The sequence below is a fragment of the Pantherophis guttatus genome, chromosome 3 (genome assembly GCF_059756535.1).
Source record: "Pantherophis guttatus breed Tessera chromosome 3, ASM5975653v1, whole genome shotgun sequence".
NCBI classification, from domain to species: Eukaryota; Metazoa; Chordata; class Lepidosauria; order Squamata; family Colubridae; genus Pantherophis; species Pantherophis guttatus.
In genome coordinates this window covers 25,634,776-25,661,172 of record NC_142065.1, presented here as the reverse complement: position 1 = coordinate 25,661,172, position 26,397 = coordinate 25,634,776, and the positions used below count along the sequence as shown (strand labels likewise).

Genomic DNA, 26,397 nt, shown 5'->3' with positions numbered 1-26,397 from the left:
TATAAATTTGAACTAAGTACCACTGAAATACTAGAGATCACATGATATAATATAGCTTTCAAGTGAATGTGAATAATAAGATTATTATTATTATAATTGGTTGTACAGTTAGCAAGCTGTTTAGACTGGATTGGGCATTTTAATTATTTGTTCCTAAAGTTTTCCTATAAATGCAGGTGTACTTTTTTTTGTTTAATACAGTGTTGATCCATTGGTTGTGAAAGGCATTATTACTATTGTATTTTTATCTCACTTTTGTTATATATAACTCAAGGTGGCAAACATACCTAAAATGCCCACCTCCTATTTTTTCTACAATAACAGACCTGTGTGGTGGGGTGGACTGGACTGTGTGTGTGAGAGAGAGTGACTAACTCGAAGTCACCCAGCTGGATTTCATGTTTAAGGCAGAACTCACAATCTTCTGGTTTCTAAACCAGCACCTTGTTGTTGTTGTTGGACATTTGCAAGTATGTGGGCCCAGAAGAAATTACTATTGGTGCTCTTTTCTAGATTGCCAAAATGATACGGTATTTCAATATTTTAACACGTTTAACTGATAATAACTTGTGGGTATTCAGTAGAAACCATTACTTTAAAGCAAACTTCAGGCCTCATTTGTAACTGGTCTATTTGACATACATAGCACATCACTATTTCTGGTTCAGAACTAGAGAATTTATGTAAAATAGTTGCCATCATGTGCATCTAGCTTGCAAAGAGAAGATGAATAATATTACAGGAATATGATGCAATTAGTATTCAGCTGAGACACAATAAATACTTTTTTAAAATCACAATAGCATCACTAAATGTAGAGGTCATGGAAAACTAACTATCTGTTCAATTACCATCGCTAAGTCAAAATCATAAAGCACTTTTAGCAACCAGGAATGTATTATTCTTATTATTCTTCATATCATTATTAGCCAAAAAGAAGCACTGATGGTTACACCATTGCCAATAAATCACTAAAGATCATTAGAGCTAGTAATTGTAAAATTACAGGTCATGGTAACTTAGTTGTTACAGACTGTTTTTTCAGATATCTTCAGTTTTCAAATACAGTAAAGTCTTTTGCTGCTAATTGCTTGGAAATGTAGAAAATTGTTAGAGATGGATAGTGCGATGAACTTATATATAGCTAATGATCCTCAAGTCACAAAAAAACCTTTAATCATATTACAACCAGTTCTTCACCACCCACAAGATAATGGAGAAGCAGAAAGAGACACTGAAACTATACCTTGAAATTTACTACAGGAACATTGTTGTTTATGTTTATTAAGTTCTAGAGTGACTCCTATCTATGCCAAACTGTAATTAGCGCTAATGATGGGTTAATGGTCTTGGAAACAAATTTGAATCTTCGCTGATCTGATTTCCAAGATACCTGTGCATCAGATACAAAATAGGCTACAAATTCCACTGATACATATTATACAATGCAGACTTTCCTAGAACCACATATTAAATTAGGTATTCAGAAGGGATGTTCAGCCAAACAGGAACAGCATCTGATACCCCAACCCTGTATTGGTGAAGTGGAAAAGATGTCTATGATCTAATATTCATTTGCTGTTTAAGAAGCTGTACCCTTCCCAGTCCAGCACACTAGCGGTGTGAGGCCAGGAAAATAGATGTTTGAGTTGCAGTGACCTTGAGGGCCCTATCAGCATCTCTTTTTCCTGCCACTTTGGATCCAAATAACTTCACATCACAAATTAACAGAAACACTGTGAAGAAGAATTGGACCATAGTTGGAATTCCAGAGATGTAGCAATCCTTGCATTCTGAAAGAGAGAAAAAAAAAATCAAAAACAAGGTCAAGCAAAATCAATTTGTCAAAATATCTAAACTGGAACTGAGTTAGTACCACCAAAGGAGTATGATATTTAATCACTATTGCTAAATGTTTATATATTGTCAGAGATGAATCATATCAGGGTATGGAAATTAAAATGTTAGTCTTCTTTATTATCTTGTTGAGGATTCTTGTAATTTGTATGAAGGGGAAAATATAGTAGAATGTGATCCTAACTAATGATTAAGAAAAGGAATAGACCAGAAGCAGGAATTATTTTAGGAATTCCACTAGGAAAATCAGATTAAGGTTTCTGCGATAATTGAACAGTTAATGTTGTTCAACTAAATTTCTTAGGCTCTTTTATAAAGAAAAACAGAGGCACAGTTGATTTGAAAACAGTGGAATGTCTAAATAATGTTGCTCAGCTACTGAAGATTTAGATATGTGTTAACTGAAAAAAAATAACACAGATATAAAAATAACACAGATCATCACATGGGTCAGTGCTTCATTGACTTCCAGCACCTTGGAATATGTTATCTGCATCATATAAGCAGTGGCTGGGCTTTTCTATCAGTGTATTTCCTAATCTGGATTCTCAGTATTTTGGACCTCAGTTTCCAGATTTCCCAACCTGCTTACACTTCACTTTTACCTATTAAAATGAATAATGTACTTTCAAATGGCTCTTCACATTCATAATAAACTGGACAGTAAGCAATTAGCTAAGTAGTAAAACACAAACGGACATGCAAAAGATTGCAGATTCAATCCTCAATATTTTCTGGGATAATTTCTATCCTGAAGAACTGGAAAACAAGTGTCAATGTAGAAAAGTATCAAATTAGATGACCTTAATTCTAAGGAATGAAAAGGCAGCATCTTTCCAATGATTCTGTTTTAACAGCAAGGAAGCCTTTCCCCTGTCTCTAGAGCATGTCCTGTAAAAGCATCCGTAGTAGCCAACAGACATCATGGAAAGTCCTAGAAAGGCTCTATATGCCAAATTTCACTTGAGCCAGCAAGATACATAGTTTAATGTTTAAACTAGTGCATGAAACTTAGAGAGCCATTTCAGAAGAGTTAGACTTATTCATGGAAATTTTCTTTGTCTCCATTTCTTCTGCAAGAATATCTATCACTTTCATCAATGAGCTATTTCCCTACTTCAACCAGGCTTTAGAACAGACATGGGACATTTGAAGCCCATAGTTTCCAATCTGATTCAATTATTTCCATAAGGCCCCAAAGTAAGATAGAGAGGTTTCTTCTGTCTAGTCTTTCATCCCAGAAATGCCTCTCTTCCTGATCCAGGAGAAAAGTTTCAAATAAAGGAGCTTCTCATTCCAAATCCTCTTCTTCAAAAAAGCATGGACAACAGTAAGTTTGTGTTGGTGAGAATACAATGGACAGAGTGTAGCCAATGGATTGCACACAATTCTGAGAGAGGATTGTTCAGAAAAGGCTATTGACACCAAATGAGAGATTTCATTGTACCACAACAAATTTTAGCCACAACTAATATTTGACACAGGTAAGCTCAGGTTAGCATTAAAATACAGTAATGAAAATATTACATCCAAATGCAGAAAAAAAGAATTATAGATCTTTAGCATGCTGATCAGATATTCCTAAAACGATCCACATTGGTGGTTTCTGCAACCAAAGGCAGTGATTATGTGCCATATTTACTTGGCAAGATTACTTTTTCCTGGCTATTGGAGGGCAGCCATTGAGATCTTCTTGTTCTGTTACATTGTGTTCCGAACTGTCATGAGAATAGTCTTTCATTGTGCTGTAGAAGACAGGGGTGTTAAACTGCGTGGCAATTTCAGTTCTCTTCTGCTCACATTTGCATAACTTTCTGAAGGCAGCTCTAAATTTTTGGGACATCAAGTTATAAATGACTGGGTTGATAGCACTGTTCAGGTAAATGCAGAGTCTACAGAAGAGGAGAAACCAGCTGTTCAGGTAGGGAGGGTCCATGAAAGAGTTGACTACCACTAAGGTACGGTATGGCATCCACAGAAGGGCAAAGAGAATCACCACCACAGCCAGCATCTTGGTCACCTTTGAGTTATAAAGAGACAAAGAAAGTGATTTTACATCTTCGCTAGCAGTTTCAGGATTCTAATTATAGCAGAGGGGAAACACACACACACACACACACACAAATGCACACACGAATATAACATTAACAAAGTAGCCACAATATTTAAACAAGACTAAAAATTGTGGCTGAATAAACATTTGACTACCATTCTGGAGATCAGAGTTGTAGCATCTAAAACGGAGAGAACATTATTTTCTTCCAAACGGTCATAACTGTTCTTTAGAAGGAGTAACATTAGGTTTACCACCAGACCTAATAAAAACAGCATATACACAAGCAGGTGTGAAGCTTTCTATTTCACTGCAGAACAAGGGCCTACATGTTCTTGTATAGATGGGCATTAAATTTTTCCTCCAATAATTTGAAGATCAGTGTACTGGATCTGGCAATGGGGAAAGCCCATCTATGAGATGGACATTAAAGGTAAAGGTTCCCCTCACACATATGTGCTAATTGTTTCCGGCTCTAGGGGGCGGTGCTCATCTCCGTTTCAAAGCTGAAGAGCCAGCGCTGTCCAAAGACATCTCCATGGTCATGTGGCCAGCATGACTAAACGCCAAAGGCGCACGGAACGCTGTTACCTTCCCACCAAAGGTGGCCCCTATTTTTCTACTTGCATTTTTATGTGCTTTCAAACTGCTAGGTTGGCAGAAGCTGGGACAAATAACGGGAGCTCACCCTGTTACGTGGCACTAGGGATTTGAACCGCTGAACTGATAACCTTTTGATTGACAAGCTCAGCATCTTAGCCACTGAGCCACCGCATCCCTTGAGATGGACATTAAATGTTAGCAAAAACTGGCATTGGAGAATGGTTTTCCAGTCAAACTATTCCAAGCAACAAGGGAGTTGTGCTCAGATTGCTCTTGAGATCATTATCAAAGATCTGTTGCTTCAGTTCCGGTGCTGTCTCCTTGAGGATCAGTGTGGTTAAATATTGAACTGATTTTATATTTGAAACTATACTATGGTAATATGCAATTATGCTGCAAGGTCAGGAAAGCTAGGAAGCTATTAATAAAGACTAATTTGTCCAAAATTGAAGTGGCTGAGTTACAAGACTTGGTAGAGCTTATTCCAGTCCCCAAGTACAGTAAAGTATTGGAAAAACACCTAGAGACTCACAACAAAATTCTTTAAAATATAGAGTGCATTACTGCTAGAAAGATTGATTCACAGGAATTATGAATCTGCATTGTGTTTAGCAGATGGCTAATTACATTTCAACTAAAGATATTCATTGCAGCCACTCTATAATTGCTACCATTGAAATTTCAAAATGGAATTTGCAAATCTGTGGGCTCTGAGAGAAATTATTCTTAGTGTTTCTTTCCATTGTCAGCCACTGAAATGAAATGCTCAGTTATTTCAATATCTTAATATGTTTACTAGAAAACCATTAATGGATAACTAGTTGAGTGATGTTAGATGCTTTTTTGAGAAAACTGCTCCTTTTGTTTTATTTTAATTAATAATTAGTCATTTCCCTGTAAAAGGAAAAGGCTTGGGGGCTCGATCAAAGGTTTGTTTGTGTTATAGGCAGGATAGCTGCATCAACAGAAAAAAACCAAAACAAGTTGTTGAGTAAATTGGGAGGGCACTAAAATCAGGGATAAAACTCAAGAAATTGTGTCTTCTCAACACCTTTTGGTACTTTATGGAAGATCTTAAGGAGAATTGGAGTAATTTCTACAGAGATTACTCCAAGGTTGTATGTGGCTCTGTCATCTCAGTTTTTGACTAAGATCAATAGCGGCCTTTGGATGGGAATTCAAACAGGAACAGATTAGCATCAACATTGTCTGATGAATAACATCAATCTCTCATAGGCATCTGCAGGAGGGCAAAGACCAAATGTGCCTAGTGACATTAATTCCCCCCATTCATGTATTTTTCTGTGATGATGTAATATAAGTATAAAATAAAATGATGCAATCATGATTCACAACACATCCACTTTGGTATCAATTTGGTTACGAATGGATGCATATATCCCTCCCTCATGTGATTGGTCAGGAGTCATTGCAAAGAGAATAAGCGTTTTCTGAATCCGCTTAACGATAAAAAAAAGATGTTAGATTGGACATTATTTCTGCGGTCTTGTGTTCACCATTTCCACATCATATGAAGCGGTGATGAAGATTGCACAGAAACATATTTTAGAGTAGATAAAATGCTTCTTTATCTACTCTAGAACATATTTGTGTGCAATCTTCATCACTACTTCATATGAGTGAAAGGTAGCAAACACAAAACCACAGTAGTTTCCTCACAGTCAGGGAAAAGGCACAATTGGCACATCAGAAGAAGCTGTGCAAAGGCCTCACAACTGCCACCTAAGCATTGAGTAGGAGTTGTGAGTCCTGGAAAAAACCCAAATTGCACACCACTCTTAAAAGGAGAATTCAGAGATGGAACGTCCTGGAATCTAGATAGCCCAAACACCCACAGTCATTTAGGTTTGGTAGGATTGAGTAAGAGATAATGTACCATCCAAACTTGCACAGCTCCCAGGCATCGAGACAGAACTTCAACAGGCTCTCTTGCCTGGTCCAGAATAAAAATATATACTTGGATATCATTAGCTTACTGAGGATATTGAACACTAAACTGGCAGATATCCTCACCCAATGGCAGAGGTGGGGTGCTGGGGGATCACAGAAGTTCGGGAGAACCTCTAGCTAAGATTCTGTGCAGTTTGGAGAACCCCCAAATCACACTCCTGGCTGGCCCCACCTACCCCTCCTCTCCCCTCTCCCCTCCCAGGAGTCCCCACGTGGCCCATTTGGATGCAGGTAAGTGCAGGGAGAGCGCGGAGGCTCAGGGAGGGTGAAAAACAGGCCTACCGGAAGTTCGGGAAGGCCAGAAACAGACCCCTTTCCAGAGGGTCTCTGGAGCCTGGGAGGCCGTTTTTGCTCTCCCAGCCTCCGGAGCCCAGGGAGGACAAAAACACCCCTCCCCCCGCTGTGGGGCAGAAGGCCAACTAGCCATGCCCACCATGGCCACGCCCACCCAGCAACTGGGCAGAGAACTGCTTGCTAAAACTTTTGAAGCCCACCCCTGCCCAGTAGTTATATGTAGATGCTGAAAATGAGGGAAGAGAGAGAGTAGAACCCTAAAGCAACCCACAAAGGAGAGTCTGAGGGAATGATTTATCACCCCAACCTTGACTGGAATGAGCTATAGAGAAAGGAAGAGAACCAACATAGAACAGTGCCCCTAAACTCCATCCTACAGAGCTGGCTCAGAAGGATACCATGGACAATGGTATCAAAAGGCACTGAGAGATCAAGGACCACAAGGATGGATTACCACTTCTGTCCCAGCTCTGACAAAAGTCATCTACAATCAAGCACAGCACAACCAAAGCTGCCTCAGCACTATATCCTAACTGAAATGGGGCTAGATAATCCTTCCGGATTCTCATGTATTGTGGACTTCTCAACAACCTTTCCCAGAAACAGAAAACTGGAGACTAGCCAATAGCTATTGAAAACTGTTCAAGGAGGGCCTCTTGAAGAAGGGACACACCACTACCTCTTTTAAGGCAAGAGGTAGCTGCCTCTCCTTCAGTGAGCTTGAACCAATACACCAATGAAATAAAATATAAACTGATATATTTTTATTGAGATATGTACTACAGCTAGTGAAAGTCAAAGCCATTGTTTAAAGTAAAATCAGATCAAATCAAATCAGACTTGCTTCTCTCTGAATATCTCATTATAAGAGAGGTTAGTTAAACAGTATTAATAACACAATCACACAGATTAAATGTATTTAAATCCTGATAAGAGAATTTCTTATAGAATAGAATAGAATAGAATAGAATAGAATAGAATAGAATAGAATAGAATAGAATAGAATAGAATTCTTTATTGGCCAAATGTGATTGGACACACAAGGAATTTGTCTTTGGTGCATATGCTCTCAGAGTATATAAAAGAAAAGATACTTTCGTCAAGAATCATAAGGTACAACACTTAATGAAACATAGGGAAACAGTCAATATAAATCTTAAGGATACCAGCAACAAGGTTATAATCATACAGTCATAAGTGGGAGAAGATGGGTGATAGGAACGATGACAAGATTAATAGTAGTGCAGACTTAGTAAATAGTTTGACAGTGTTGAGGGAATTATTTGTTTAGCAGAGTGATGGTGTTTAGGAAAAAACTGTTCTTGTGTCTAGTTGTTCTGGTGTGCAGTGCTCTATAGCATTGTTTTGAGGATAGGAGTTGAAACAATTTATGTCCAGGATGCGAGGGGTCTGTAAATATTTTCCCAGCCCTCTTTTTGACTTGTGCAGCATACAGGTCCTCAATGGAAGGCAGGTTGGTAGTAATTGTTATTTCTTTCTACTTCTTAGTTTTATAGTTTCAAAATGATTCTAAAAAATTCTACAGTTTTTCTTTATCAAATTGGGTTTGCTATAAACCAAACTATATTTCATGGTTTTAATTAGCCATCCTAATAATGAGGAATTACAGTGTTTTATCATCACCACTCAGACTTCAAAGCAGACTTTTTCACTATGATTTATTGTCTATCAGACCTTTCAGTGAACTAAACTCCATCTTTCAGTTGATTTGAAAGAAGGCCAATAAGTTTGTTTTATGCAACTCCTCCAAGCAACCCGTTCTAATCCAGAGTTGGCTCATGTCCAGATTCTAACAGGTCTTACCATCCAGTACTCTTGATCCCTTGTTCATGGAAACTTTAAAATGTCAAATGAAGTCTAAGCCATTCCAGTTGTCTAAGGTTTCATTTGAACCACACCTCACCCAGCCCTACTTGTGTCGCATATTTGACATTTACAAATGACTAGTGGTGCTTCAGTCATACAGCTGAGTGCAAAAATGGGCAATCAGTCCACTGGAATCAGCAAAGCCAATGGTTTTTTAACCTTTTTTTGTCTTGGGTTGATGAGTGGGGGGATTTTTAAAAAACCACACAGGTGCCCTAAGCCTTCCAGAGGCTTAAGGCTGTTATTTCACTCCTTAGCTCCGTCATCCCAATTGTTATTATTTTCCAAGACTTCAGCCTCTCAATAGGGTAAAAAGAAGTCAGAAGTTTAGTCCGACCCTTTCTAGTATAATATTGTATAATTAGGCATCAATCTTGCAATCCTCAGAGAGAATGTAGAGGCTACACTATACGTTTTCAACTATTGGGATACATTCAATGTTTTGCATGTTATGTTGTAACCCGCCCATTTCACTGAATCCACTCAGAAGCATTTATAATAAATAAATGCATAAAATGCGTGCCCACCCTTCAGCTGGAAAGAGTCCTGATTAGTATATTATATAAACTATGAAATTTTTGCTTCATACATTTTGGCAGATAAAAGCAAGAACAAAGTCTTAATCAGTTCTCCTTTTTATTACCAGAATCTCCTTGAATTACAACTAAAGATCTGTAGGGGAATTCCAAATAATGAGACCTGACCAGCGATGAAATCTGAACCGTTTTACTACCGGTTCGCTGGCTGCGCATGCACAGTATGCACCACGCACCAAATGTGAGATGCGCGCAGCAGTGCATGCCAAAAGGAGGCATGCGGTAAGTAGAACAGTGCATGGGGGGGGGTGATCAGCTGTGGCGCGCAGTCTCTTTTTTTACTTTTAAAAGCATAGTTTTAAAAGTAAAAAAAAAAGCCTCTGACGATCGCGCTGCTCAGCTGTGATCGTCAGAGGCTTTTGTTTTTTACTTTTAAAAGCATTTTTTCTACAACCTCTCAAAGAGTTTGTAAAAAAAATGCTTTTAAAAAGCTTTGATGATCCCAGCTGAGTTGCCTGATCGTCAGAGGCTTTTTTTTTCTTTTAAAAGCATTTTTTTTTTTTGCTGGGATCGTCAGAGCCTTTTAAAAGCATTTTTTTTACAACCTCTTCGGCTGAAGAGGTTGTAGAAAAAATGCTTTTTAAAGTAAAAAAAAGCCTCTGATGATCACGCAGCTCAGCTGGGCATGGGGGTAGGGGCGCAGGGATTTTTGCTACTGGTTCTCCAAATCACCCGCCGCCATCGCTTCCAGATCGGGCAATCCGGTCCGAACCAGGAGTATTTCACCCCTGGACCTGACTAGCTTAAGACTATGGACTGCCTTTATGAAGCCATGATTCAAATAGAGAATTTTGGTCTATGTAGTATTAATTCCTCAATGCTGGAGTTTTGACATGCATATTCCAAGACTCTGGCTTACTTTATTTTAGCAATGATTTTTTTAGAATTCACAGTGAAAATGGAAATCTCCATGACAGAAATGAAATGGCCCAGTCTCTGCATTGAACTAGTGCTTTGATAATAATAGATTAATAGACAGTCCTTTTCTTGCTCCAGGTTTTCAAGAAATGTATCTGGATATCCTGAATTTTCATGTGTAGGTATCAGTACTATTTAGCTCCTTCCATCTGCCTTAAACCACTTAAGAAGAGAAGCTGAACTTAAATTAAGAAAAGCATCTTGATTGTTCTTTGTGTATTCAGTTGGAAATGTTTTCACTGTGTTTAATCAAATTTAATGCTTAACAAGTTTTCCTTTTAACTCCCAAAGTTATTTTTTCTGCCAAATGTATTCACACAGAGAGGGGAGGGAGAGAGAGAGAGAGGGAGGGAGAGGGAGAGGGAGATTTTGCACTTAATTTGTCTATCTGGTGCACTGCCAGTATTTTTTGAACAAACTGAGGGCATCATTTTGAATTAAACACAGTGGGGTACCATCACCCATTCATCTACTAGATTTTGTAGCGATAACAGCGACTAGGAATTTTTGGTACAACATGAAAAGTAGATATTCGTGTTGTTCAATCGTTCAGTTATTTCTAGCTCTTAATACATTGAGACTCTTCTTTGTCCCTCTGTTGTCTCTGGGTTACTTTTAATTTCTTCTTGTTGTTGACTGTTCTCTTATGTCACAAGCAAGTAAGAATCTATCTACAATTGCTTTTTCTCTCTTTGTATAGAGAGAACAGCAAATCTACTTCTGTTTTTGCCATCTACTTTAATACTTCATTTCCCCCCTTCTTTTTCTGACCTTGTTGTCAGGGAGAAATAATGTTTCAGCTTCCAACTCAGGCAGTTGTGGGATCCTCCCGGTTTAACAACTGGTTCAGTGATCGTGCACACCTGATGCGCGCTGTGCATGCATGCACAGTTTGAAGAAATCTTCACTTCCGTGTTTCTTTGGAGGAGAAACACAGCTGAGGCACAGCAATCTGCTCTGCCGCGTGAATCAGCTGAGAAGATAAAGGTAGGAAAATAGCGCGGGTGGGCGGGTGGGCCCATCTTATTGTTCGGGGAAACCAGTTCGCTCCCAGCTGATTGTCGGAGCTACTAGTTTGCCAAAACTGGTCCAAACCGGTAGAATCCCATCCCTGAACTCAGGTAGGTCACGCAACTGTATTAGGGAATCACTTGTGCTCAGCTTCAACTGCTGCTTGTCCTTCAGCAGTGTCTGTAGGAAGGGGGTCAAAAGATAGTAGCCACCACTATGTGACCTAATGTTGCCCCTTTCTTTAAAAAAAACACAGACATGTAAATATAAAGGGACAAGATTCTGACTGATATCCTAATTTTTTTACACCTCTGTTATCTGCACCACTTCCAAACCCCTCCCCCAAACAAAACGACATCAAATGTATTTTCTAAAAATCATGAATAATATCAGATGTAGTTTAGCCTTCAGCCATACAAGTCAAAGAATCACAGATTGTCCTGCATGGACAAAGAAAATTTGGTTATTCTGTTGTAATCATCAACCTATTTTAAAACACTATTTGTTTGTAAAGATTGAAAGTATTACAATGGGGATGCTCTGAAAGAGCTTCTTGAAAATCTCATCTTCCTCTAGATATTGAGTAATTTCCTTTTTGAGCAACTGGAAAGTATTAGACAACCCATGATCTATTGGGTCATCCTTTCAGACATATTTCCTGACCAGATTTCTCAATGCTTTCAACAATGACTGAATGACTTTCAACAATTGCCTTCACTGGATGTATTGTTGGGATACTTCCAGACATTTATCTGCCTTGGGGAAAAAAGCTTATGTTGAATTAAATAGCACAGTCAAACATCAGTACAGGAAATGTTTTATGACATTTTAAAATTATGTTATAAACTGTTTCATAAAATTTGTCATATTTTAATTCCATGGGCATCATGAGTGCCAGATTTTGGACACTTTCTGTACATTAGCTCATTTGAGGTACCTTGGTTCAAAAATTGCTGCCTTATGACACCCCTTTTTTGCCTAGTTAAAGGTTAAGAATTTTAGTAGTATATTGATTCTTCTTTCCCTACTGAACTGATTGCAGAAGTGGGTTTCATTTTATGGCTTATCACTAACAGGCGACATTGCTTCTCATTTCTTTGACAATGCCAAGAAGTTGAATGGGGTTACGGAAATGACACAGCAATCAAATGAAAACTGCAAGAAGAAGAAGCATCACATCATACTTTTAGAGTGAGCTGTTTGGAGTGATTCTCCCAACTTTCAGTATATTCAGAAGGAAAACAGAATAAAGCCAGTTCCGCTTTTGAGAGGAAGGTACACAATACTTTCTAATAAGAATGAAAGCAGTTACAAAGAAGGAGAATTTCCTATGGGATACATCAACTAGTGTCTGCCAGATACAATATATTGGAACAATTACCTTCAGAAATTCTGTGGCTCAGCTTGTTGTTTGGGAGGTCTGGGAATTGTAACCAAATACATCTGGAGGATAGCAGGTTGCCAATAGCTGAAGTATACACTTTTTTGTCCAGTACCATTTCAACCAGAAATGGCAGAGTATCATCAAAAAACTCATGTTACAGTCAGAGCTCTTCCTCTTTTAACAACGGGAGAAGATTTGATCAAACCACTGTAGTCATTATCTTGCTTGTTTATTTGCCTGTCTTTTAAAAAATGTCCTAAACTTCAAGCACTTAATCTTACACGAAATGACAGCAATGTCTGCTTCAAACTTTCTTGGATTCTCCTTTCAAAATTACAGTCATCTTTTTAAATTGCTGCCAATTGACAGGTCTATATTTTAAGGCTTAGTAGAGGACAATCCTCTGTTAGAACCATCTCCCTTTGCATAACAGCTTATTCCAAGTATAGTCCAAAGCAGATAGCAAGTATAAGATACAGTATGTGGAGTTCAGCTTGCAAAATTCCCTAGCCAGCATTGGATTGGGAAATACTGGTCTAAAGATCAAGAATTGTTCAAGAAGAAGATAGATACCCATCTACAGACTTATGACCGCAAGTCAGCCCAAATTTCTGTTGCTAAATGAGATAATTGTTAAGTGAATTGTGCCTCATTTTACAACCTTTCTTGCCACAGTTGTTAACTGAATCACTGCAGTTGTTCAGTTAGTAACACAGTTATTAAATGAATCTGCCTTCCACATTGACTTTGCTTGTCAGAAGTTTACAAAAAGTCATCACATGACTTCAGGACACTGCACTGCCAAGCATCTGAATTCTCAACATGTGACTATGAGGATGCTGAAATGGTCATGAGAAAAACAGTCATAAGTCGCTTTTTTCAGTGGTGTTGCAACTTTGAACGGTGACTAATCAAATGATTGTAAGTCAAGGACTAGCTATATACCTCCTGGCCAGCAGCCTGAGAAGCTACTCAAGCCATTTGGTCAAATTCTTCTTCATTAAAAGGAAAGATAGATCTTTTCTTGAAATAAAAAGAGTACCATCTATTTTTGGTAATTTGTCCTTTAGCATAGCTAGGATATTCTGGGCAAGAAATTCCTCACTCATGTTAAGCATATTCCATACTAATTCTCTCCCCCTCCCCCCCCCAATAGACCGAGATGTCTATTTAAATTTGGAAATGAAAAATTGGAAGGAGGTCTACAAAACATAAATATCAGAACAAACATGGACCTTGGCAGTATTAGAAATAACATGCAAATCTTCATGCATTATATGAAAGGCTTGGAGTCACTAGCATAGGTACTTTATATTCATTTCTGATATAGCCTTATTACGCTGTCATCAGTTGTTGCTAAGAACTGCTTCATTCTTTCATTAGTACCAGTTACTGAGCTAAACCATCTTCTGTCCTCTTTGGTGTGTCCCTTGGTTTGGATGATATATTGTTAAATAAGCTCTGTCCTTTAATGAGAGAGAGATTGTTTTCTTCCATCTCATCGTTCACGTCTTCACACTTTCCCCTCAGAGTGAGCCTCAAAGCAGCATCCAGAAGCAGGAATAAGAAATCAGTTTCTAAAATGGAAGGAAATATCCCCTAAAGTCTGTTTGCACAGTATTCCAAGCAGGCTTTGCCTGGCTTTAGGAAAAATGAGAAAACGTTTGCTTTCACTAACCCTCATGAACATTATAGTCATTGTGGTATATCCTGGAAATATGAGCAGATCTCTCACTGTTGGAATAAGAAGCCATTGTCCTGCTTTTTAATGTAGATCAAAGAGAGTAGAGGATTGAAGGAAAGAGATTGGACAACTGGTTTGAGAAATGGAGGTAGACTGAGTCTCCACATACAAAGATTGGACTCTGAAGGATGGATCAAGCTGGAAGTTGTCTAAGCAATTACTATATGTCAACTTCCTACTCTCATACTAAGAATTTAAAAAGCTTAATTATATTGCCATCTTAAAAATGGAAGATTCTACAGAGAACAATATACAATGTGAAATATTTAATGCAAATATTTTATATATATATTAACTGTCAAAATATAAATTAAAAATAGTGACCGTTCACACCATTAATAAATATTGTAGTCCCCTGACTCAGTCCTTGATTTTAAAGAAGAAATCCTACGTGTGTACCTCAAAGATTTCTATATTGCACACAGGAAGTTAGTTTATTGGATTTTGGTTTTTTGTTAGTTGTATGAAGCTGTAATTTTCCTTGTATAGTTAGAAGAAAAGAACACAGTAGACCTTTATAAAATGATGCTTTTACTAGTAGAAGAAAAGATAGTTAAATAACAGTGCTAAAATGACTGGAACCCTTCCCTTTGTTTTTACCCATACAGATCATTTGATTTGATTTGATTTGATTTGATTTGATTTGATTTGATTTCTATAGCCACCTATCCCAACAAGTGACTCTAGGCAGCATACAGTACATCATCAAACATAAAAACAATAAAAATTAAATTAAAAGAACATGCTTTATTTTCTACAAGTTTACCTAATCCATTAATAACGCAAGGGTGAGGTATAGGAGTAGAAAATTAAGATCCATAATCAAGAAAAAGATTAAAAACCCATATTAAGAAAAAGTGGGAGGCCTCCCTCTACTGGATAAAAATGCCATTGATTTTACTCTCATGCATAGGTTCTACTAAATAAAAATAGGATTTGTTTTCCATGAATAAAATGAGTCTCTGCCAATTTTTCTTAGTACAATTATAATACAATTATAACAGCATCACATTCCTTCTATATAGAAATTTCAATAACAACAACAACAACAACAACAATAATAATAATGTAATAATGTCTACATTAGGCATGTGTGATATAGTCCACAAAAGAATGTGTAATGTATGTTTTAATTCTTGTACTAAGTTGTGCCTTTTGGCTTCCCTCTCTTGCTTGTGCTGCCAGAAACATATCAACAACTACTGCAAGAGGCAAATATTTTTTGTAAGATATGCTTTTACCTAATTAAAAAAAAGTGCATGAATATTTTGGTCTTGTATATGTTGTATTTATATCTTTTCCCCCTTCTGATTGATTTTGGATTTGACTACAGTTGAATTATTATGGTAACTTTAACTATATAAAACTGATCTGATGTGTGTATGTTGTATATATAATTACACACACACACACAAATACACATTGACATATTTGTGACTCTTGCCTCCTTTCTGCCCTACTCATAGGAGTAATGCATTATTCATTGGTTTGATTAAGAGATATTGTAGTTGGATATATTAAACCTTATCAAGCAATTAACTCTAATCCATTTCCACAAATTAGATATCAGCATTTGCCAATCGCAAGTTTATGTAACATGGTTTCTCTGAAATCTAGAAACCTAATCCTAGAGGTTTCATGTCTTAGAGGCGCCTATGGGCATGGTGATTTACATTGATATAATTTCTACCTGCAGGTGTCACACTTAATGCCCAGCCTAACTGCATACCTTTTAAGTCAGGACCGTCAGTATAGCTTCACTAACTCTTAACTGAAAGAACCATAAAAAGAGAAGACCATTATCAATTATATTTTTGTTTATAGATCCTTTGGCCCAGGGGTGGTATTTACTTACCTTTGCTACCGGTTCACAAATGTGAGCATGTGCGGGGCCTTCTGCGCGTGCGCAGAGCATCAAAAACAGGATGTAATGATGTCCGGGTGGGTGGGCGGAGCCTCCCACAGCCGCTACTACCAGTTCGCCGAAACCAGATACAACCGACTGAATACCACCACTGCTTTGGACTCATTGTAGGAAAATGGCATATAAAACAGTGAATTTAGTGTTTTTATTTTAAACTTTCTAAATCCTAAATGTTTTCCTTTTGGCTGATCAGGAAACATAATAATAAAGCTATTTCTCTTTTACGTAATATGGGAGAAATGGTATAATTGGATTGAAGATAGAAAAAAGGGAAGTAACATAGTAGATTTTGTAAAATTATATAGAGTATAGGAGAACATTAGTGTGATGATATGTAAATAGTCACAGTCATGCACAAGAGTTGAATAAGAATTGTTTAATTGTTAAAACCCAATACAAAAGAAAAAGAAAAAAACCCTATTTCTTTTGAGAAAGATTTGAGGACCTCCTACAAGGAATATATCTACTGTACAATGCATCAGTGGTAGGTTGGTATCAGTTCGCCCCAGTTCAGGCGAACCAGTAGCGGCAGTGGCAGGAGGCTCCGCCCACCCACCCAGGTGTCATCAAAAACGCTCTGTGTATGTGCACAAGCGCCATGCACTCGTGAAGCGAGCCCGCGTGCCTGCACGCTCCCAGTAGCGAACAGGTAGCACCAGGATTTGAAACCCACTACTGCAATGCATTCATAATCAGAAAGACATTTGAAGAATACAACTGGTAACTGCATTCTATATTTCCTTCACTATGCTTCTGTGCAGATAAATATAAATCTTTACAATCATTCTGAATCAGATGAATTAATAAAACTTCATATAAGTAAGAGCTATTTTATAAAAGGTGGCAGTGTGACATTCTCCATACCTGGATATAATAGTTGGCAATTACAGAGTAACACCACTGCTTTTTGGCTAACAACTTTCTTTTTTCTTTCTTGTTTTGTGGGGAAAGCAGTTTTCCTCTTTAATCTTGAACATGGAGAAAATCAATTTACTCTCTACGCAAAGCTAGGTCTTTATAAGGCGGTCTGTTTGGGCAAATCTTTGCTGGAAAGGTGGGAGGAATACATACCGTATGTGACTGGGATATCATTTCCTTCATTGCTTTGGGTTTGTATAAGAGATAGAAAAAGAAACACAGTCCTAGTAGGAAACCATTCTGCATAAGGTGCAAATGGGGAAGAAAGGGAGAAATGGTAGGAGAGAAGTCAGAAAGCTGGGGTGGCACACAAAGGAAGGACTGAGTGGCACAAAAAGGAGAAATTCTGTAGTGTGCATTGTTGTAAGCAGACACCTAATTTCCCAATCTGGGCATGACACTAAACAATGACCACTGATTTGCCCTTTGCTGCTTCTGATCAGGAGTGCCAGGAGGTTGGCTAACACAACTCTTGTATCTTTCCATTTATATTGTTTTTACTTGTTTCCTAGTACAATTTGATAGCTTATTAGTAACTTTGACCATCACTAAGTGCTATATCTTTTTATTCTTGATGAATGTATTTTATTCTCCTTATGTACACTGAGAGCTTATGCATTGGAGACAAATTCCTTGTATGTCCAATCACACTTGGCCAATAAAGAATTCTATTCTATGCTATGCTATTCTAGTCATAGCATGCCTTCATCATTAGAAAAAAATCAGGAAAACCAGGGTTCTTGCTTGCTAACATACATTCTAAATTTATTAGGAAAATAGTAGAAGCAGGTTGGCATGGTAGTTACAGAGATAGACAGATTACAGAGGAAAGTAATATTTGGAGCCTTACCACTCTGCAGTTTCTTTTAAGAAAAGCATATACTTAGATAATCCTGTTCATAATTTCTCAGTGACCTGCTGAATAGTAAAAACCTGGTTGGTAGGCTTCCTCCTACACTGCACTTCATGAATCTTCCTCCTTATCAGCTCTTGCATTGTTTCAGATATTCTTGCCTAATACGTTCTCAAGAACTCTAAGCAAATTCTCTCTGTAGTTCTTACAATCATTCTTGCTACCTTTCCCTGAGATAAGGCAACAATAAGAGTATTTTTTTAATCATTAGGCACAGATCACACAAATTACATACAGTATCTACCCTGCTACAACCTAACCACATTAGTAGCTGAACATGGATTCAATTACACCATCTATAACTATGGTCGCATCATCTACTGTATTCTCAGAACAATTCTATCCATTTTTGTCTTGGTCATTAGTATTTATAGCATCATTATAGCACCTCTTACAATACTAGACAACACAGTATCAACAGTAGAGACCTTCAAATTTTTAGATTCTATCATACCTCAAGACCTAAAATGGACACCTAACATCAAAAACATCATCAGAAAAGCACAACAGAGAATTTACTTTCCGCGCCAACTCAGGAAGCTCAAATTGTCCAAGGAGCTGTTAATGCAGTTCTACAGAGGAACTATTGAGTCTGTCATCTGCACCTCTATAACTGTCTGGTTTGGTTCTGCAACCCAACAAGACAGACACAGACTTCAGAGGATAATTAGAACTGCAGAAAAAACAATTGCTACCAAGCTGCCTTCCATTGAGGACCTGTATACTGCACGAGTCAAAAAGAGGGCTGTGAAAATATTTACAGACCCCTCGCATCCTGGACATAAACTGTTTCAACTCCTATCCTCAAAATGACGCTTTAGAGCACTGCACACCAGAACAACTAGACACAAGAACAGTTTCCCAAATGCCATCACTCTGCTAAACAAATAATTTCCTCAACACTGTCAAACTATTCACATTAGGCTGCATTACTATTGCTATTGGTCTTCTCATTGTTCCTGTCGCCCATCTCCTCCCACTTGTGACTGCTTGACTGTAACTTTGTTGTTTGTATCCTTGCGATTTATATTTATATTGATTGTTTCCTAATATGATTTGATTTATTGTACGTATGACTGTCACCGGGTGCTGTGCCTTGTGAATCTCAACAAGTGTATCTTGTCTGTTTATGTACACTGAGAGCATATGCACCAAAGACAAATTCCTCGTGTGTCCAATCACACTTGGCCAATAAAGAATTCTATTCTATTCTATTCTATCCTAATATCCTATCCTATCAGGAACTTGTTCTGCAGCATGTATTGTATTTCCTACATTTTAGAATGCAGGCAACAATAGTCAAATAGGCAAATAGTCTCTACATAACAAATCCTAGCTTGAATAGTATTTAATAACATGAACTTTTAGGGATAAAACTGAACATTGGTTGTGTTTGTGGTATAGTGTCAAAAATATTTCACACTGCCAGGTCCCATTAGTAGGAAAAGCTCTGTATGGTATAGGTATGACTAAGGCTGGTAACTATATCTGTTCCTTCCCTATATTACTGTACATCTCCATGATGTGCTGAACATTTCCAGAATATTTTTCATTTACAAAAGAGCTTCTTAGACTGCTTATAATTTCATTGAAAAATTGTTAGTGTGGTGGGTTTTGAGCTCACGTTTTACTGCAAGGTTGTAAAGTACATTGGAGCATTTTATACTTAGTTGTTCTTCTTGCTACATCTCTTCAGCATCCTGTGGCCTCTCTGCTTATCATCTTCATGATCTACAAAATCCCCAATGGGGGAATTCTCTCCTACATTTGGATTTAATTGGAATATGTGGGAATCCAGGGAGGTTTCACAATATTGACAGGATGGCTCTCTGAAAGATGAAAGGCAAGACCAACCGCAGCTCCCTACACCTTGTTACCTGCCTGATAAGATCATGCAAACACTCCATGCACAATCTTATGGAATTTTACTGTTTTTATTTCATCTTTGGAATGTTTTTTTTTCAATAAAATTAATGTAAATTATTTTTACTGCAGAAAAAAAATCAGGAAACTTTTTATCCATTGTATTTTCCATTTTGTATATGATGCACAGTTTGCCATTAAATTATTACAGGTGACAATGAAGATACAAATAGCAACAGCTCTTGGAAAGTTTGAGAACTGGCCCCCTTCTCTGTTTATTGAATAGAAGTAGGTTATCTGAAGATCTCAGCCTGGAGTACCCTTAGCATTCATCATTAATTGTAATTTTCCTAGTCCAAACAACTCAAGGAGCCTGGTTCGCAAGGAAGTGTGTCTAAAATTATAATCTCAGAAACTAATTATAGTCACATGATTCTGACATATAACACACCACAAACAATGGCCCTTATTACATAGGGTTAGGATCACAACTTTCAATGTAAAATGATTAAATAGAACATCAGAGTTCTGGATCATGGGAAGTGCTGAATTCCTTTGGAACCTGGACAGACAACATTTTTAGACCTAGGAATAGATTTTTTTTTTTTACTGTAATGTCTTCATAGCAGGAAAGATGCAGAGAACTGAATATAACTATAGTCATAACTATAATTGTAATGCATTCTATTTTTTGCATCTCTCCAGTAAGATGGGAGTCATATCTCAGATATTTGTTGAACATTTTGGCAATGTCATTGGAGCAGGGAGCAGGTTCCACGGGTTGCAAAAAAGGGAATTGTATACCTCACATAGGCTAAACATTCATTCCCATTTGTTTGATTCTTACTCTCTTTCTATCTCCCTTTGCTGGGTGAGTGATAAGTAACTCTTGTCATGAATCTATGGGCTCCCCTAGGCTCCTCCCATTCACTTCCATCTCCTTCCCTCCTTTGAGACTTCTTCCACCTGCATATAATTTGGAAGAAGATTGCAAGTTGTCCTTCTGATTTTCATCCTGACTTTTCTCCCAATATTTGGGTGTAGTTTTAAGTTCTAAGGGTTTTCTTTTTCTTGAATTGCTTGTTTTTAACTGAGGCTGCCAAGAGGTATATGGATAGAGTTGGGTGGCTTTGTAAACACTTGAAATAAATAAATAAAATAAAATAATAAATTGTTCTTGTAAGGGCCATATTAACCATTATACACCATTTGTTGTAAGATATTCAGTTATTTGACATTGAGCTGGGTAGCATATAAATTAAATAAATAATACATAAATAAATATATAAATATTCAATAATAACATGGCTGAGAAATGAATGCTTTAAAACTAGTAACAAGGAAGAAATACTCTGTTGTCCAAAGTGTCAGAACAGAGAGGCTTAGCATTTTTGAGTCTTAGAATTATTGAGTCTGTCATCTGCACCTCCATAACTGTCTGGTTTGGTTCTGCAACCCAACAAGACAGAGACAGACTTCAGAGGATAATTAGAACTGCAGAAAAAACAATTGCTACCAAGCTGCCTTCCATTGAGGACCTGTAAACTGCACGAGTCAAAAAGAGGGCTGTGAAAATATTTACAGACCCCTAGCATCCTGGACATAAACTGTTTCAACTCCTACCCTCAAAATGACTCTATGAAGCACTGCACACCAGAACAACTAGACCCAAGAACAGTTTTTTCCCGAACGCCATCACTGTGCTAAACAAATAATTCCCTCAACACTGTCAAACTATTTACTAAGTCTGCACTACTATTAATCTTCTCATCGTTCCTATCTCCTATCTCCTTCCACTTATGACTGTATGACTGTAACTTTGTGGCTTGTATCCTTATACAAGGGGGGAAAGAAAAGAATCATCCTTGTCTGCTTGAGCTTCTTGTATGATACAAAATTATTTGAAAAGAATAGAAGGGTGACATAAATTAAGTTATATCTCCAAGAGATTCTAGAATGAAATGAAAGATATAACTTAAATCGTATAGCTGCATAATGCTAATTCTGCCTGACAGTTTTTATCTTCACTTCAAATATCTAGGATCTCTAAATATTCCATATTTGTTCTTGGTTTTTTTTCTTTCCCATCATGCCACCACTGTGTTATTCCTCTTTCCCCCTTCTATAGCAGCACCCGCAAATAATTTTTATATTCTGCCTATACCTTACTTAAATACTCCATAACTTCCTATCTTTCACCAAAGGCAAACTCAATAGCAGAGTCAGTGAAAAGTTCCCAGTTTCATTGTTGGTGACCCCAATTAAAAGATCCAGATGATGGAGAAGAGCTTCTTTGGCTCAGACACTCAAGAAAAGTTGAGAGACCTTTGAAAACCTATCAGCTAAATGTTGGAAGTGTAATCAGATACCAGGTTCATATTATCATATGTGGTGCCTGAAGTCCTAGAGAGAGGTGTTCATAAGGGGAGAAAAAAATTGGACCAGTTGGGCAAAGGCTTCCTAATCTCCTGTGCATCTACACACCTAATTTGCATCCTGACCTAAAAATAAGCAAAAAGAAGAACCTGTTTCCTGGAGCTCAAAGCACCCTTGTTTCCTCGGCAAGAGAGCTTCATGGAGCTGGAGGTAGTGATGGAGCTGCTGCGTTTGCTCATCCGGCTGGCATGCTGTGGTGTTGCAGGCAGTGGATTCATGAAGAGGATGCGGGCAATGAGACCATACAGAACAGTGGCCAAGCCCAGGGGGATGACATAGAATATGGTGAAGTCTAAGAAGTAGATGGGCATATAGAGGTTCCTGGAGACCCGGTAGCCACAGCTGACTTGAGTGCCATCAGCAAACATGGCTTTCGAGGTGTCCACCAAAAAGAACCACATGAGACAGTAGAGCGAAGTGCAGAGCCATAGGACAGCGATGATGCGTTTGGCCCGGGCTACGGTGCAAAGCAGCTGTGCCTTAATGGAGTGGCAGATGGCAATGTAACGCTCCACCGTGAAGGCTGTGATGGAGCATGCTGAGATGTTGATGCCCAAGTACTGCAGATAAGTAATGCAGAGACAACCAGCATAGCCATACACCCAGGAGGCCACTACCTCAGAGATGTTGGGCAGCCCTGCTGCCAGTAGCACAATCAAATCAGCTATAGCCAGGCTCACAAGGTAGCAGTTGGTGGGAGTCACCATGTGCTTGGTGCGAAGAACCACCAAGACTACCATAATATTGCCTGCAATGCCTACCCCACAGATCAGAAGGACCAGCAAGATAGTGACCACCTGGATCTCCAGGGGCAACTGAGGCATCTTGTTCAGAAGAGTCTGGTTGGTGCTGATATTGCCCATGAGGGCTTCAAAAAAGTCCCAAGATTGATTCTCCATTTGTGGCTCTCACGTGGATTGTTCTTCCTTGATACTGATGATTTCCAAGCCAAGAACTATTTCAACAGGTATCCTAAACCACAGAAAGAAAGAGAGAATTCAGATTGTTAGATTAAAGCCCACATAACCAGATTTTTAAGAATGCCACTGTTGAGCAGGGACTCAAATCTTGGATTCAAATCTTAGGCAAGTTATTATTTCACAATCCTACTGCTATATGGGAATAACAGCTACCTACTGCATTTTTCAGGATTGCTGAATATATTATTAGATGATTTATATAAATCTCTTTGATTATATTTACATAACTAATTTAACCTGGATAGTGAATTAACCTTTTTTTTCATTTGATCAATATATTGAACTATAAACTAATTAAATTGCATAAATGCATATTACACACTAAGACCTAGGCCCTTTCTTCACTTCTAATTTACAGAGCTCCAGGATTACTTGGTAACACCAATGTAGATCACACAATGCTAGTCTAATCTTATCCCATCTTCCACCAGGCTTCTGCTGTTTCTTTATATTCTGGAGTAAGTTTTCCTTGTTTAAATTGGCAACTATAGCCACAGCTATGGGCAAAAAACCCTAGCATTTCATCATACCTCTTCAGATGATCTGTGGTAGAGTATGGCTTTTGGCATGTAGAAGGTATGGTTATACCTCCCTACTTACATACCGGTAATTTAATAGTAAGATATGCTAGTAGGATATACCAACCATACCCCCGAATAGAGTTTGACTTGATCACTGACCTGAAAATCTTGGCATGCAATCCATATTGAAACATAGATAGAAAGTCACAATTCAATTTATGGCAGCAATTCTTTTAATGACACTGTGTAGTGTGGATGGCACAAGGAGAAAACACACAAGGACAATTTATAATTCTCATTTCTAAAGCTCTCGAGGCAAGGACCTTTGCAGACACTGCAACTACAGATTAGGCTCATCCAAGAGTTGGAATCAAGATATCAACGGAATATTTGTTACAGGATAAATGTAACACTTTTAAATGTTTTTAACTGGTTTGTCATTGTTTTTTAATTACGGGGCCAAATTTATATATATCTTTTTAATAGTATTTTAATGTTTGTAGTTTATGTTTTTATTTGGCTGTACTCAGGGAGAAGGGTGGTATATAAATTTGATATAAAATAAAAATAAATAAAAATGTAGCTTACCCAAATGCAAAAATGACATATTCCATATGAAAGTGGGTGATACGCTGAATTATCTCTTAATATCTACTGGTCACCAGGACTGTTTAAAGCACCAAGAACTTATTTGATTCAAGGGTAGTTTGATTAAATCACCCCACTGCAACAGGCATACTAAGCATCCTGGTTCTTCTTTGTTTTAGATCAGAGCAATCGAACCAATTCAGCAATTACAGTTTCTCGGGCCTTTCAGTGGTCTCCTGTGCATGTCAAGCAAAGCAAGTGGTTGAGGCAGATCCTTGGTGTAGTGAAAAATGCAATCTCTGACACCGTCATATTAACCACAGGAATAACCAGTGTTGCCTTCAAACCTGGATCATGCCTGCTTTTTTACAAGCCATTGGGGTACAGTTGCCTCTCCCAATCCGGGGTTCTCCAAATTGGTCGGGACTCTAATGCCTTGAAATTTCACCCAACAGGGTGATGATGGCTGGGGAATTACAGGAACTGATGTCTAATCTCCCTGGGAGACTACAGCCTGCAGAAAAGGCTCAGGAGGAAATGATAGCAGCCCCAGGCTGCCCCCAAACTATCCCTTGCAACTGACTCCCCCACCCCACTCTTCTTCTGAGCCAGCCTTTGCTCTTCTGCAGGCAGCCTTGCTGAGCAGATTTAAAACTACTTGTCACACCTTCAAGAGGTGCGTTTGGCAGAGCCCTAAAGGGCCAGGGCATCGTTCTGGAGGAGGTTTTCGGTCTCCTCGCATCAGATGCTCAGGCGCAAAACGCGGTCCTTAATATAGGAAGAGTAAGTAGAAGGGACCAGGCAGAGAAGCATAACGCCGGCTGTATGTATGTATGTATGTATGTATGTATGTATGTATGTATGTATGTATTTATTTATTTATTTATTTATTTATTTATTTATTTATTTATTTATTTATTTATTTATTTATTTTTCATTCATTCATTCATTCATTCATTCATTCATTCATTCATTCATTCATTCATTTATTTATTTATTTATTTATTTATTTATTTATTTATTTATTTATTTATTTATTTATTTATTCGATTTATATGCTGCCCTTCTCCGGAGACTCAGGGCGGCTTACAATGCGTTAAGCAATAGCCTTCATACTTTTGTATATACCTGCTTAGTAGGGCTTTCGCCCCCCCCCCCCAAGCGGTGTTCTTTTTTTTTATACAAAGTCAGCCTATTGCCCCCACAAACCGGGTCCTCATTTAATTAAGCTAAATTAAATCCTCATTTAATTGAGCGGGCAGGAGGATAATCTCCGACCGGCACCTGCTGGAGTGGACACGTACCAGACCAGGTAAGCTGGGCTTCGAGAAAACAACGGACTGACCTCACACACCGGACCCTTAGAAGCTCAGGGCACCGGCTGACCCTCGGCCCCCAAATTGCTGCCGGTCTGGAATCAGAGCCCCGGGTCTCCGTCGCGGGGGATTTTCGCGCGCCCACCTTCCCATCCTGGGTACCCTAACCATAGCATACCCGCTGCGGGTGGGATTGAAAAAAAAGGTAAAAAGAAGGGAAGAGCCGGAGAAGGAGAAGGGAGTCCCGGGAAAGGACGCCGAGGCTTGGCGAACGGAGGGGGATAAAACGGGACGGGGAGGGGGGGGGGAAGCGGAGAAAGAAGCGAGAAAGTTTACCATGGCAAAGCCGAGCGCAAAGGCGGGAAAGCGCTGAGCCGCAGACGCCGAGCGAGCCGGCTCGTTCTCCACTCCAGCCTCGTGGGCCGCCTGCCAGCTGCCTTTCCCTCTCTTCGGGGATTTATTTCAGGGAGCCGCCGTCGCTGCAGTCTGTCCCGCCTCCGCTTACCGTCCACCCGGGTAGGTAAGCGGCAACAGCGGGGTCCTAGCGCTTCCCACCGCCTTGCTAAAGGGAAGGGGGCTCCGGAAGGGGGAGGAGGAGGGGGAAGCGATGACGCCAGCCC

The 26,397-nt window shown here is 38.7% G+C and overlaps 1 protein-coding gene across 3 annotated transcripts; it reads right to left on the bottom strand.

Moving 5' to 3' along the window:
- Positions 1-656: 656 nt before the first annotated feature.
- On the bottom strand, positions 657-26,397 carry LOC117663593 (thyrotropin-releasing hormone receptor-like). 3 transcript variants are annotated; one of them, XM_087889144.1, is made up of 4 exons: positions 26,114-26,397; positions 22,462-23,344; positions 2,661-3,877; positions 657-1,793 (listed from the first exon to the last, which is right to left on the bottom strand). In XM_087889144.1, exons 2-3 carry the CDS (start codon positions 23,269-23,271, stop codon positions 3,509-3,511), a joined length of 1,179 nt encoding a protein of 392 aa, XP_087745270.1. In that variant the 5' UTR covers positions 23,272-23,344; positions 26,114-26,397; the 3' UTR covers positions 657-1,793; positions 2,661-3,508. The 3 variants fall into 3 exon arrangements, with proteins under 3 accessions (XP_087745270.1, XP_034269746.1, XP_087745269.1); XM_034413855.3 differs by having other exon boundaries at positions 3,500-3,877; XM_087889143.1 differs by having other exon boundaries at positions 1,248-1,793; positions 2,557-3,877.